Raw genomic sequence first — 14,941 nt, forward strand, 5'->3', positions numbered from 1 at the left:
CTTTAATATTTCCTTTCAGCTAATCCCATTTGATTAATGAGCCCCATATTTTACAGTTCATTTCCTAAAAACATTTCCCAGTGAAGTTCCTGTTAAATAAATGGTTATTATTTAGGTAATAGTTAAAAAGTTATCATAGATGCTAACCTGGGTGGCACATATTTTAACGTTAGCTGTTTAGCTACTAGCAATTACCACATTAGCCATCTTATGCTATCATTCGGGTAGTGGCATAGGCACTATAGCAGATGTTCGTAGCTACGCTGGTTTCTGAAGTCTTGTTTTGAACCCTCGAGTTGGGCATTTTTTGGTATCACCATCTTCGTTGAACAAAAAAAGTAATGAGGAAGAGTGGATAAGTGACTGAGCCCATAAACTCAACAGGAAAGTGTTTACAGTTGTCAGGATGGCGAGCTGCTTTCCTATAGACTTCTTGAGGACTGTAAGTGTTTTTTGCAGCCACAGCTGTTGCCATCTGGTGGCCTCCATGTTTTATGTCATCTGTGGATACCAGCTGCCACCTAGAGCTAATAATAGAATTATAGCATTAATTTTGTGGAGTTAGGCAGCAACCATTATCACTCCTGGCCTATTTTAAGAAGATAATAATTATTTGTGTGTATAAAATGTTTCTCTTAAAGTCCCAGATTGAACCTGAGAAAATACCAGAAACTAGTCTACCAAACACATTGGTTGCCTACCTTACCAATTCTTATTTCATTAGCAATGACATGTGGTGCCAAGTCACCAGAATCACAGCACTGCCTCAGGCAGCCTAAAAATATTTTCTTTTTTGGGCTTTTTAGCGCTATCTAAGATATAATATACAATATTTGTCATATATATATATACACTAGGGGTGCAACAATACATGTATCTGTATTGAACCGTTCGATACAGTGCTTTTGGTTCGGTACGCATATGTATTGAACGATACAAAATTTTTAATTTATTTGACCAACTTTTCTTCTGACGATGCTGTCTGTGTTGAGGGCAATGCAGCCAAGGCGGAGTAATTGAACTATGAGTGCCGCCCATATGCATTCACTCAAGTTAGCATGGCAACTGCCTCAACACTACCCGAAATTGAACCTCATCCACCGTACTTCAGATCTGGTGTTTGGAACTATTAAGTATGACCCTACTTAAGCGCGTCATGGAAAAAAGTACAACAGTATGTCGGATGTGCCACGCAACGCTCAATTATATCGGTCGGAGCCATTTCTCTGTAATAAACTGATGTGATTTCTCCATCAGATACATTTCTTTTTTAAATTATTTTGTTGTTTCAGCAACATTTAATTTAAAAACTGTACTTTTGAGTTAAAAGAAATATTTGTAATTTTAATTTAATAAAAGGCATGAACATTTTTTTGTATCGAAAAAATATCAAACCGTGACACCAAAATATCGAAACGAACTGAACCGTGAATTTTGTGTATCGTTGCACCACCTGGCACTATATCAGACAGCTTAATAATAATGTTGTCTTTAATGATTTTCTTTCCCTTGTTGTTGAAAATAATTTTGAGTATTTTCTGCACTGAGTTTGAAATTCTAGTATTGTGACAAGCCCGGGTGGTGCTTCCGTTCAAATAATAACTGCACGTTCCCATGAATGCTTGTATGGCGGCTTTCAAGGAGTAGTTCACATTAAATTCTCTTTGAACTAAAATGTATCTTTTTGCACGGAAATATCTTCATGTGAAAATCCTAAAGATGTGTGCATTACATTCCTGGTGTTTCTCATTAAAGTCATAGCGGAAAACACAAAACCGTAAATACCTCCACACATTTCCACTAGGTTGTTCTTTTTCTGGGGCTAGCAGCAAAGGAGAAAACATAAAACTTCCTACAAAGAACCTGAAAGGTATCACCACGGGACAGTGCCTCACTTTGATGCCCGGAGCTTTGTCTTGAAATAAACACACATGCACACACTGCTGGGTTTTTTTTGGGTGTGTGTCATTAAAACAGAAATAGTCTTATTGGCTATTGTGCCTCTTTTCAGGAAACAAAAAGAAAATCTCCCCTGGAGCAAATTTTCCAGTCAGCTGCGTTCATTAAAACTCAATACGTTTTAACCCTCCTTTAACTGGGTTAGCTGAGTTAGAATGTATTTGCAGCAGCAGGAGCCCTCGGGGACAGGATTACTAAGAGGATGGTAACGGATTATATTTATACAGAAAGCCCTGTAACTATTTTCAGCTTTTGTTTTTACTCTTCAGCTCACAAATCTTAAAAAACAACAAAAAAAACCCTATTTGTTCTACATATTCCTGACTTCTGTTATCTTTCCCTCTTTTCCCATGACACAATGGATTCAGTCCTCTTTAGTCCTCCACAATCTAATTTGTTTGAGCTCTTGAAGACTGAAAAATATTTTTAAATGGAGAACAAAGAATGCAGTCTAACGCAACAGCCCTGCAATAAATCACACCTCCTGAAGGTTAAATCTTAGTTAGTATTACAGAAACACCTCTCTATAAATTGCATTACCTTTCAGCAGCCTCCAAAAGGATCAGAGTTACATCAATACCTCTCTAAAACATTGTGGAAAACAAGTCTGAGTGTAGATATGTATTGTTCCAAAGGGGAAAAAAGGAGATTCTGTGTTGGAAAGGGGAAAGGAAATGGATAGGATGCCTGCAAAACTATGACGATAATAAAGATCATTATAGACCTTGACAGTTTCTAAAACAAGTCAACTGAAGACACATTGGTTTTGGATAGGTTTTCCACATAGATTGTGTAAAAAAGATGGATCTGAAGCCAATGTGGAAGTGCCTTGAACCTCAAAGTTTGATGTCCACTGCAGAAAACACTGTCCTGATGATCTGATTATGGTCTTAATTGCTTGTTTCAAGTCTTATTTAATACAGTGTTTTTAATGCTCGTTTTGGAAAGTCATTTTCCAGAGGGACGTGCAGCTTACAAGCCGTAAGCATACATGCATGTCTCCCTCCCCTCGCCCCCAACCGGTCACACTGGATGGCTGCCCCTTCCCAAGACTGGGTCTGCCGGAGGTTTCTTCCTCTTAAAAGAGTTTTTCCTTCCCACTGTCGCCAAAGTGCTTGCTCATAGGGGGTCGTCTGATTGTTGGGGTTTTATTGTAGGGTGTTTACCTTACGATATTAATCTCCTTGAGGCAACTGTTGCTGTGATTTGGCACTATATAAATAAAACTGAATTTAGTTGAATTTCTCTCAGTTTTTCAGCCATAACTTGTGACATTCTGGTTTCAGAAATGGTGCCACTGAAAACTTTCCTAATCAGTGGGCCACGACATGGTACCTATGTTTGCTTTTATGCATAATCTATGGCTTTTCACAGGTTTTTTAAAAGTCTTATCCAAATTTTTAGACCTATTCTATCACTTATCTAGAGTTGGGTCTTTATAGCAGCACACTACACAAATAGTCCAGATGTCCTTTTACCAGTTTGTTCTCCATCTGCTTGTCGAGATTATCTCAGGATAGATTAGATAATCTCTATAGAATATCCCTTGCCGATTGGATGTGTCCAGAACACCTCCAGTGGAATAAACCCGACATGTGTCCTCTAACCTTGCGTAGAAATTTTAAACCATGTTTATGCTCGAACTACAAGTGGAACTATGTAGTGTGGTTGTGTTTATCCAGTAATGATTGATCCTAAAAATGGTAACCCTGCCAACAGGGTCCTTGAATATGGAAAACACTATGAAATGTTGCTTGATTTGACAGATGTTGCTGTTTCACAGGACAGAGCCAAGTCTCAAATTTCTTTCAATCGGTGAAACAATACTGAAGTGATTAAGTGATTTGTGCTGTGAATGTATCATTACCAGAACACTTTCACGATTTACATAAATATGGATAGAAATTCTCATTCCTATTCTTTCTCCATATAGATTTTGCATACATAGTGATTTTAAATTGATGCATTCCTTCCAATCTCATCCAAGTCAACATGCAGATATTTCTTTCTTTGCTCCTTGCTCATGCTGACTGACCATTTCTTTAACCCATCAGGCATTGCTGAAGATGGACTGCCAGGGTCTGGTTGCCAGGTTGGTCCTGGATTTTGTCTTGTTGACTACAGCAGTAGAGGTGGCATCCCGGTGGAGGGAGCTTGCTGAGAAGCTGGCCCGAGTCTCCAAACAGCAAATGGAGGCTTATGAGGCTCCACATCGAGACAAGAATGGTCTATTGGATAACGAGGTGAGAGGCCTTTAGTCAGTGTTACTTAGTCAGTGTTATTTACTGGACAACTGGACACTGTCAATGCTGTGGATCATGTCAATAAGTTAACACATGTACTACAACCAGTTTTTTTGTGTTTTGGGCAAAACATTAAAAGCTTGCTGAATTAGAATTTAGGAGTTTTGGCTTGACGTATATCTGGATGTACCAACAACAATACATGAATTACTTTAACACCAAAGATAACTTTTAACTTTATTTCTTATTTCTTTGATTTATCAAATGAATTATTAGCTTTTATTCACAATTTACATGCTGTATGAGTTAAACTGTGTCTAAAAATTTGCATGTCATGTTTGTACACTTGAATTTTAAGTTATATGACTTATATATAAGATCTTTTAAGGTTTATGGTATGGTAATTATCACTATGCATCTCATGGCCTCTAGCTCCTGACCATATTTATTCTACACTCACATCACTTAAATATATGTATATAAACTATTTTATATTAAATGTCTTTATATCAAACTGCCCTGTGAGCCACAAACAGTATATTTGTCCAAGTTACTGTGCTTGGGTAGAAACTCTTCAAGAAAACACAATACTTCTCAAAACATTATGTCAAAATGCTAACAAGTAGCTCACAGTAGCCTTCGAAATACTATACTAGGTGTGGTTTATGAAAAGGTGTAACATAGATCATCTTTAACCTGTCAGCTCTTTAGTACAAAGACCTGCTAAAGTTCTGTCTAAATGGGTTTGAGATTTCCGTCCCTACATGAACCTGTTTTGTGTAAGTCTTTGGCAAACTCTTGCCTTTTGTTCTTAAAAAGACATTTTCTTTCACTTCCCATGATCCCCACCCTGAACCCTTTAGTCTATGTGGAAACCAGCCTATGACTTCCTGCTGACGTGGGCCGCCCATGTTGGGGATAGCTACCGAGATGTGATCCAGGAGCTCCACCATGGCCTGGACAAGATGAGGAACCCCATCACCAAGAGGTGGAAGCACCTAACGGGCACACTTATACTTGTCAACTGCCTCGATACCCTTCGCAGTGCGGCCTTCTGTCCTACAGGATATGGAGATTTTGCTGTGTGAAATGTGTGACAGAAGATTTGATGGCTGGTATAGTAACTAAAGCTCAATTCTGGGATTTCTGTCCAGAGTTTTGTTGACTCGTGAACGGAAGTTGTCGAAAGAATGGTACTCACAACATGTCTGGAGTGGATATTTTCTTTGAAAGAAAAAAAAACGTGTAGTTTTAGGGCAGTGTGAAGAATCTAGACCATCAGGTCTACTGTGTACATCCTGCTCTCTTGTCTGGACTCTCGCATCCACATCATAGTAGCACTGATTGGTTTTTGATTAGTTACACACCAGAAGTAGCAACGCCACTTTCTGGCTCAAAATACATTGTGAAAATAGATAATCTGGCTCTTTGTGTTTTTTAAGCATCATGTTGTCCCTTTCTATCCCTTTCTTGTGTTCTCTACCTCTTATGTTGTTTCTGCTTTTCTTTCCGATATTCTTCTTAATCTCTTTTCTACCTCACACTTTGTCCTTTCAACTACGTTTTGATGGCTTTCAGAATTACATGCTGCTTTTTTCTGTGTTCTTCTCAGCTTCCCCTTATGCTTCAGTAAATGGCATTTTCAGGCTTCTGTCCTAATGTTTTTCTGTCACTGTATATTTCCTTGCTTCACCCTCAGGACAGCATCACTCCTCATCGCTGCAGTACAGTGACATTTCCACCTCCTTATATGTTGATCTGACCTTCCTACAGAACCGAGTGTGCTTATTATCTCAACTTTCATACATACACCGATTTTTCCTCCATTTGTCGTTGCCATTTTTGTTCATTTGACTGTATCTCACAAGCATTTTTAATTATTAAAAAAAGTTCTTTAATCAAAATAAATGAGAAAAAGTTTCATATATTAAAACAGTACAAGAATTGCCAGTGATTAGCTTGCCAAAAACTATTAGCTTGCTGACAGGGACTGTCTATGTAGTAAAGCTGCAGTACATCTGTTACTGCAAGTAATTTTTATACTTACATAAACATTTGTTTTTCTTAGTTTAGATTTATTCTTGGTGGACTCCACTTACATAACAAACTAAAGATTTAGTTGCTCAATATCACTAGTGAAGCACTGTTTACATCTTTGTAGCTTAATTTCACCTTATGACTGCCGGCAACCTCCAGCAATCATTCGCCAATACAGTTAGCTAGCAATGTTAGCATGCTGCATTTTGACAAAGGGATGCATTATTAATTTTGAATTCCAAAACCAAATTGCAATGTTAGTTCAGTGTTACAATCCAGTCAACTGGGAAACAGTATCTGTTTGTTTACTCTCACATCACCAGCTATTTTTTGGTCCAAATGCTTAAGCAGCATTGAGAGTTAAAGACATCCAATTACTTTCAGCTCCAGTACTCAGTGGGACTGTTTTCCCATGTGTGGTAGTTAGGTTTTCATTACTAGTCATCCATGAAGAAGATGCAAAGTTTACTGGAACTGGAAGATATAAGAGAAAGTTAGCTAGTTGGCTAGTTCCTATCTGGAGATGTTCATGTTCATGTTCTGACTGAAGTATTTCTTTAAAAAAACTGAACTGCTATGGCTATTGACCTAAACAATAAAAGAAAACTAAATACCAGAAATGTTTGGAGTGTTAGTAAAGTTTGGCTAGTTGACAGAATTATGTGATATGTTACTTACAGAGCCAACGTTAAGCTAATTTACCACAGGGACGCAAGATGAAACTTACACTGTTCTCTAACTTAAACACTACCAACACTACTACGAGTACACTAATTGAAAAAGAAAAAGGCTTAGGGGCCGAGAATGACAGCTGAATTTTGTTTTGGAGCTCTAGTCATTTCAGCGGATAGCATTAGTTTGCTTGCTAGCTAGCATAGATTAGCAAATTCAGTTTTCAACATGTAACATGGCTGCAAATACAAATAGTTTCATTAATTGAGACTTGTGAAAATTAAAGTGAAATGCATTTTCCTTTATTTGTTAACCTTACTGAAATCCAGAATACTTGTATTTTCAGAATGTTTGCTTGTTTTTTTCAGATGGCTGAAAATGTTTCAGTGCATTCTCACGTCCTAACCCATACTCTTTATTAGTTACACAAAAATGTCAAATGTGTTTGTTTTCATTAAAAGAACTAGACAAACTAAACCATCAGAAATATCTTTTTAAAGCTTTTATTTAGTTTTTATTCGTTTTTTTTTTTTTTTGTCTTATCAAATGTTCTTGATTCTGTGACTTTCAGCACGAATAATCAATCCACTTTGATGCTTTTTGGCGGGTTTTGTGCTTTTCTTGTTTATCTCCATTATGTTTTTGTGACCACTGCAATGTTTAGAATATGAACGTTTTCCGAGCAGAAAATTTGCAAGTTTATATATTTGTACCAAACACCGACTGAGTATTGACACATTTGTAAGTGATGCTTTATCACATGTGAGAATTTGCAGATCTGTTCAGTGTTTCTGTTCAGTATCAATAAAACCAAAAATGGAAGAAAAAACATATGAAAGTCTTATACGCTTACAGTTATTCTACTTACACTTATATTCATGTGTGCACAAATGATTTCTGCAAGACAGAAAACAGCATTTAGACATAACTGAAGCTCGCTCTTTAGGCTTGAGGTTTGGACTTTTACTGGGCTATTGCAGGACCTTGATTGTTTATCATTCATTTTGTTGCAGATTTGCTGCTGTGCTTGGGATTGCATGACCCGGTTTGGGCCAGGCTTTAGCTGTCAGACAGATTACCTCAGACTTAGACTCTAGAATACTTTGGTTTACAAAGGAGTTCCTGGTGGACTCAGTGACTGCAAAACCAGGAACTCCTCTGTAACTGCAAAATCATCACCCCTCCACCACCGTGCTGACAGTTGGTATGAATATGTTTATGCTGATATCCTGTGGTCCTTTGGATTATGGACAAACATTTCCACTTTGTTTTTTTATATTTCCAAAGAACATTGTTTCAGTTCAAAAGAAGCCACATGTGATCAGTCTTTTTCTAATTGTACTGTCAACTTTTTTTTTTGCTAATTAAGTGTATGCAGTGTTCAGTAGATACTTCTCAATCATGAAGATTGTGGCTTTGTGTTAACACACACCTGAAACTTCAAAAATATCTGCTTTTATAGATGTGGTCACTGTTATGGATCTCAATACATCAACAAGCTCTATAAACTGCACGTTTTTTGTATCTATCTTATTCCAGAGTTAAGATCATTTGTTTGTCGCATAACTGGAAGATTTTGAATGTTATGGCAGCAAAGAGATGTGTAGCAACCTAGCAATATAAAAAAGACATACCTAAATAGAAAAAGATCATAATAACCAGTAAAAATGATTTAAAACAAGGCAAAACCTAAATAACATTAAAGATAGACAGAAAGACTGTTTAATAATGGCTAACATTGCTTACATGAGGTGGTAGTTATTTCACAGTATAATACATATTATTTCACAAGTGCAGTTATGTCAGTGTTTTATTGTTTGATTTACTGAGAGCAGTTTTGACCAGAACAAGAATGAAGGACCTAGAACTCTACTTCAGACACACAGTGAAGGACCTGCCCAGTGATATCACTGTGCCGTCGATAGGGTAGGAAGTGGTGTCGATCAGAGGTGATTGGCTTTATTTGTTATTTTGTTACTTTATGAGTGTTGAGTGTTATTCTATGCTGTACCTTTCAGTAGGCGTGTAGTCCTCTAACTTCTCTAGTTCTTTTAGCTCCTGTCTCTTTAAGGCTTCTCTACCTAACAGCCCACTTTCCTCTGATTTATCACCTTCTGGAAGCCAACTGAGGGGCAGCACCTAGTGCTTGTGAGTTGTCTCGACATTGTGGGATTTCTGTGGCTGTAGCAGGTGACGGTGAGAAGAAGAAACTTTGGAATCTGAATATTCATGGCAGTCTGAAGCCTGAGCTTATGGCTCACGCTGATTGACACATAAGGCCGAAAAATAGAAAAAGACAGCATAATACTCTATATTTATCTCTTAAATACACATACATACATACACATACAGAGAAGACATGATTTCAAAACATGGGCAGATTTAGGGCTGTCAGATCTCGTGCTTTTCTCTCCTTCCATGACATTAAACACACGCAAGACCCAACATTTATTTTCTTTTCCAACTTTTTTCCCAAAATACTTCACTATATTGTGAGATATATAATGTGAGATTCTGTAGCGATGCACCAAAGAATTCATGAATTTCTGCACCCGGCCCCAATTGGGATTCTCTCTGCGCATGAGCTCTCATTGCAATGCAAAGTTTATTGTGTTGAGTGTTGCGTGACGCTGTCATCGTGAAGCCCACAAAGACAATGCAGCAGATTACAGCGTGTAAACACACACACAGAAAAACACATTCAGATATCACACATGGATACACACTCTGGATGCATGCATGCTCAAGCACTGCACGTGAATGCATACGTCTTTCTGAGCACGCTCTTTTAACCCACCCAAGCATAATCCGCCTTTGACACACACACAGACACACACAGTTTAATGTACTTAATTAAAGCAGATAATTATTCTCCCTCAGAGGACCGGCCACCTTGACAGTCTCGTCCTTTGCCTCTCACTGACTCACCCTTCACATTCCTACCCGTCTCCTGGATACAAGTCGAAACTCACAACAAGGCCATGAATATGTGTGTGCTTTTTGTCCTATTTTATCTAAGAAAAAAAGAAAAACTTTAATTCGTTTTTTCTTTAATGCCACAGGAGAGAAGAATTATAGACTGTAAAATGCTCTTTCTGTGTGTTTTAGGGAAAACACACAGCAATACATTTTTGCCTGCAAAGAACTCTGCTTTTATTGTGATACTGCTGCCATCTGATTGGCTCACAGGTTGTCTGCTAGTTGTTACAACATCTGGCTCTTATGTGCTGGAGTAGTAGAAAGTAACCCAGGATTCATTTGTCATTATAGGGAATATTTTGTGTTATTTGTTTTATTTGAAGCCAACCAAATCTTTTTAATTAAAATTTGAGCTTTTTACTCACTCAGCAGTTTTCCTTCATCTGCATTGGTTTAATTAACCACGCAATGAGCCTAAATCTTGATGTTTACTTTTTTCTGAAGATAGATGGTGTTAAAAACACTATATAGGCAACACTCTTGGGCCTGATGTTATGACAGAGGAGTTTTGAAGCTGTGCAGTTACTGAGTCAGCAGAGCGTTGGTGACTTTAATACACCTCAGCTCTCAGCAGTGACCCTGCTCTGTAACTTTATGTGGCTGAGTTGCTGTGGTTCGTAAAGACTTCCACTTTGCAGTAAAACCACTCTGATGGTACTTTTCTAGCAGGTAAAAAATTGAACAAACTGACTTGCTGTAATAGTGTCGTCCCATTATAGTACAACCATTGAACTTCAGTGAGGTTTTTAAAGTGACCCATCCTTTTACAAGTGTTTGTGAAGGCCGACTGCATGGGTAGCGGCTTGATTTTATACACCTGTAGCCATGAGACTGAAGATGCCTGAATTCAATGATTAAGAGGTGTGGGCCAGTACCTTTGTCCATTTAGTGTGCATTGTATCTCAATCTGATATGGAAATCATCATACAATACTGTGCATAAGGCTTCTTGAAGGACATTCAAAGCTCTTCTTTGGATGTTTCTGCCTTCTGTTCTCTGTCAGCATGATCCCACACTGCTTCAATAATGTTGATGCCCTGTTGAGGATTGGGGAGGCCAATCCATGACTGATAGTGCTCCACTGTGTGTTTTTCTATACAGGTATGATTTTGCTGCATTGGCTGTGTGTTTGGGATCATTGTCATGATGAAAGATGAAGTTGTTGCCAATCAGATGCTTTCCAGATATTTCATGGTGGATCAAAATCTGGTAGTTCTGTGTTGAACAACACCACTGGCTGAAATGCAGCACCAAACCATTGCAAAAGTCCAGATGGATCTCCCACATCCTGTGTCAGGTCTTTGCTGGATTTGTTCCTGTTTCTTTAGGTCATAACTTTTAGATAATGCCCTGCACTTGTCCAGTTTCCTAAGTTTTTTTTTAAGGACAAACTACACACCATGCTGAGATATGATGAGTTTTTAGCTAATATCTCTTTGGGAATCCCCTTATTAGTGTAAAAATATTATTTTATGTCTGTCAAACTGTGCTATATTTGGTATTTTTCACAGATTCAACTAAATAAATGGGAGCAAATTATTTATTTTTGTAACAGGCTGCTAATACCAAAGTGGCTAAAGACACAATTTAAAAACTGTTCTTTGCTATGTTGTCTGTTGCTACCTTTAAGAAGAAGCTTAATACCCACCTGTGTAAGTTAGCTTTTAGTTAGCTTTAAACTCCATTTAAACTGTTTTAATTGTTGTCTTTTTGCCTTTTAATTTATTTATATTTACATATATTTTGTGACTTTTGTACTGGAAAATTACTTTGTAAATACACTTTCCTTACTTTTTCCTGTGTTTTTGTTTCCACTAAACTTCTAAAGGAAATATCAACTTCTTTAGGTTTCCTATACTTACTAGCTAGTCCCTCACAATGTCAGTTTGCTGCTGAGCAAGTTGTATGTGGTGGCATTTTGCAAGTTTTTGTCTCTCAGTTGCAGGCAGCTGTGGACAAAAATGACATAAAGCAGTACAACTGTTGCTGGGCAACCAAAGAAATGTATTGAAATGATATATAAATGTCTGTAAGGATCAGAGACGCTGCAGATGTAGCTGATAATTCTATTTAGAGTACATGAATAATTGATACAGCAGCATTAGAAAAGTTAAGACTCTTATCTTGTTGTGTGTGTGTGTATATATATATATATATATAGATAGATATTGTATTTCTTACAATTAGCTACATTTAGCATCAATTGTTGCCCCTCTGCAGGCTGCTGAAATTTGTCTAATCAAAAGAAAGTGGGCTTTTGGGGAGGGCTCCTTAAAGAGATAGAATCTAAGATACGTAACAGTTGAACTGGAAGGCTGCATACAAGGCACAGTACAAGATAGTAATGCTCTAGTGACTAACCTTATTTATGCAGCACACTGTTCATGCCCTGAATCCATGTGCTCGTACCATGTACGGTCTGAACTGCTTATTAAAAAGTGCAAATTTAACCTGAATCTGTGAGATAATGTTTCTACATCGCCTTTGTACAAAGACACGTTTAAAGGGAGATAAGCTTAAATGTAAAAACTTAATCTTCTTCAGGGAAATGAAAGCAGATCAGAGTGTTTCTATCACCTGAAACATATCCTAAACAATAATCTGTCATCATCCTGTGAGGTTTAGAAGCCGGTGTTATTGCCCTGGTCTGGAAAAACAGAGGAACAGAGATGTACGCTGTAAGCAAGAGATCTTCTCTTCCCTTTGTTAATTCCAGACAAATTGGCCTGCTTGGAGCAGCTTTTGAAAATGCAGAACAGGTGGCGAGATGAAAAGCTCAGGGACGAGCCGCCGCTCTGTTTCATCTGCCGTTCCTTTTCGGAGGTTTCTGGAGGACGTGTGGAAACAGGCCAGGCTGGTTTCACCTCATTGGCCTGACGAACATAAAGAGCCCTTGAAAGATAAAGAGAAACGCAAAGCAAAACTCCCTTCATCTGCTCTTTCTCACGTCTTGGGCCTTTGGCTGCACGCTGGATGCAGGGGAGCCGCAGATGTAGAAGCCTCGGCGGTGATTATCAGAGCTTCAGTGTCTCTGATGTGCTGCAAGCTGTAAGAACTTATCAAGCTAAAGATAAACAGAGCTGTGCGCCTTCTTTTCTTTCAGGCTGAAGCAAAGAGTAAAAAGGGGCCTTCCTCTTTATCAAAGTAGCAGGTGAAAATCTTGATTGCATGTACATTTTGGCACCTGGGTGCTGAAAACTAGAGCAGCTCAACTCCTTTCTATGAACACAAACCCACAGGACTTCACTTTTAAGGAAGTGCACACATGTTTGTAAGGTGGACCCTCTACACCTGAGAGACAGAATAATAAGGAATTATAATTTAGAATTTACAAGGTTAAGTGTAATTATTGTAGATAAGAAAAATCTGCTACAAAGAATACGCCTAAAAAATCCATCTACTAGCTGCTCATCTCCATACACATGTCAATTTTACATTTCATGGTCTTTTTTGGGGGGAGTGGTTTTGCCGTAGCTACCTGCTTTAAAGCCTGTAACCTACCACCTTATCCACTTCATACAGCAAAAACAGGTACCTTTTTTCCTCTGAGTGAAGAGGAGATGAAAGCAGCAGTGATCAGCAGCAACCGGTCCATGTTATTTTATGTGGAGGAAAATAAGGCTTGGTAGGAAAGAGGAAATATGTCTTTTTACTGACTATAACAGCTCCCTTCTGCCCTTTAAAATTATCAGATTTTACTCCTGGTGAGGAGTATGTAAACAAAACTATAAGAGGGTATCTGTAAAAGCAAACGTTTTGGCAGTGTGCTGCTCTGGAACATTTAGGTGTCTGTTAACACAATATCACAATCTTCCCAGGAGTGGACATCACAGAAAACTCACCCTCAGAAAAACTGCAGACTCTACAGGCCTGAGTTAGCATGTTACATGTTAAAGTTCATGACATCACAATTAAATGTGGACTGAAGAAATTTGTTTGAAAGGGTTGCAGGAGAAAGCCGCTTCTATTTAAAAAGAACACGGCAGCTCGGTTTGTAATGCTGCATCTGAACAAAACACAAGACTTCAGGAATGATGTCCTTTGGACAGACGAGACCAAAGTGGTGATGTTTGGTCATCATGGAAAACCAAACTCAACATATCAGCAAAAACACCTCGTACCAGCTGTCAGCACAGTGGTGGGGAGCTCGTGATTTGGGCACCTTGACATCACTGAGTCAACCATGAACTCCTCTGTATATCAAAGTATTCTAGAGTCAAATGTGAGGACATCTGTCTGACTTCTAAAGCTTGGCCTGGTCATGAAACAGAAATATGACCCAGTCAAAGTCCAGACCTGAACCTGACTATTGCTGTGGTAGGACCTTAAGAAAGCTGTGCATAAATGAATGCCCGCTAACCTCGATGAACTCAAGTAACCCGTTCTTTCACATATGTTCCTAGAAGCGATCTGCATGCCTTAGGTGCTTCATTTCATACACCTGTGGCCATGGAAGTGATTGCAACACCTGAATTCAATCCTTTGGGTGTATGACTGAATACTTTGGGCAGTATAGTGTAAGTGGTTTACATCATTTGAGTTGGCACTCCTACAGTGTGGTCAGGGCCACGTTCACACTGTTGGGTCATGGGTAACCAAAAAGCCTCCCAGTGCAGCCTAAAGAGATCAGGTTGGATGTGTCCACAATGCATCCTAGTTTTATCATGTTTACATATTTTACCTTGGTAGTACTTAAATTTGATGGTACTTTTTTAAGGAAATCTTTTTTGCAAGGACTCAAAATCCTCTGAGATGTAGATCACTTCAGCCTATGTATCTAATTCATTTTACATCATCTGAGTTATAGATGTGTTTTTTCTCTTTTTTCTCTTTTTCTTCTGAGAGTTGGCAGTTGATAGTTAAACAGCTTGTTTGAGGCTCTCTCAGCATCTGTCTGCAGCTCGTCATCTGTTACCTGTGGAACAGCGAGGAGACGGTGGAATAAATGAGAAGTAAATCAGAGAGGGAGACTTGTTTTATGGATGAGAAGACGGCGTGGGCGGTGGGCGAGAGACATCCAACCTAGTTAGAGAGAGAAAGAGAGAGAGGAG

At 38.5% G+C, this 14,941-nt stretch overlaps 1 protein-coding gene across 1 annotated transcript in view; it reads left to right on the forward strand.

The window, feature by feature from the left end:
- Positions 1-14,941, forward strand: part of LOC146491665 (SH3 domain-binding protein 4-A-like) — a 45,799-nt gene extending 30,858 nt beyond the window's left edge. The window contains exons 4-5 of the mRNA XM_085150889.1: positions 4,014-4,202; positions 5,066-14,941. Coding sequence (XP_085007015.1) covers positions 4,014-4,202; positions 5,066-5,290 — 414 coding nt within the window. The 3' untranslated portion in view covers positions 5,291-14,941. The remainder of the gene's footprint in view (positions 1-4,013; positions 4,203-5,065) is intronic.

The sequence above is a fragment of the Neolamprologus multifasciatus genome, chromosome 23, assembly GCF_963576455.1.
Source record: "Neolamprologus multifasciatus chromosome 23, fNeoMul1.2, whole genome shotgun sequence".
Lineage (NCBI taxonomy): Eukaryota > Metazoa > Chordata > Actinopteri > Cichliformes > Cichlidae > Neolamprologus > Neolamprologus multifasciatus.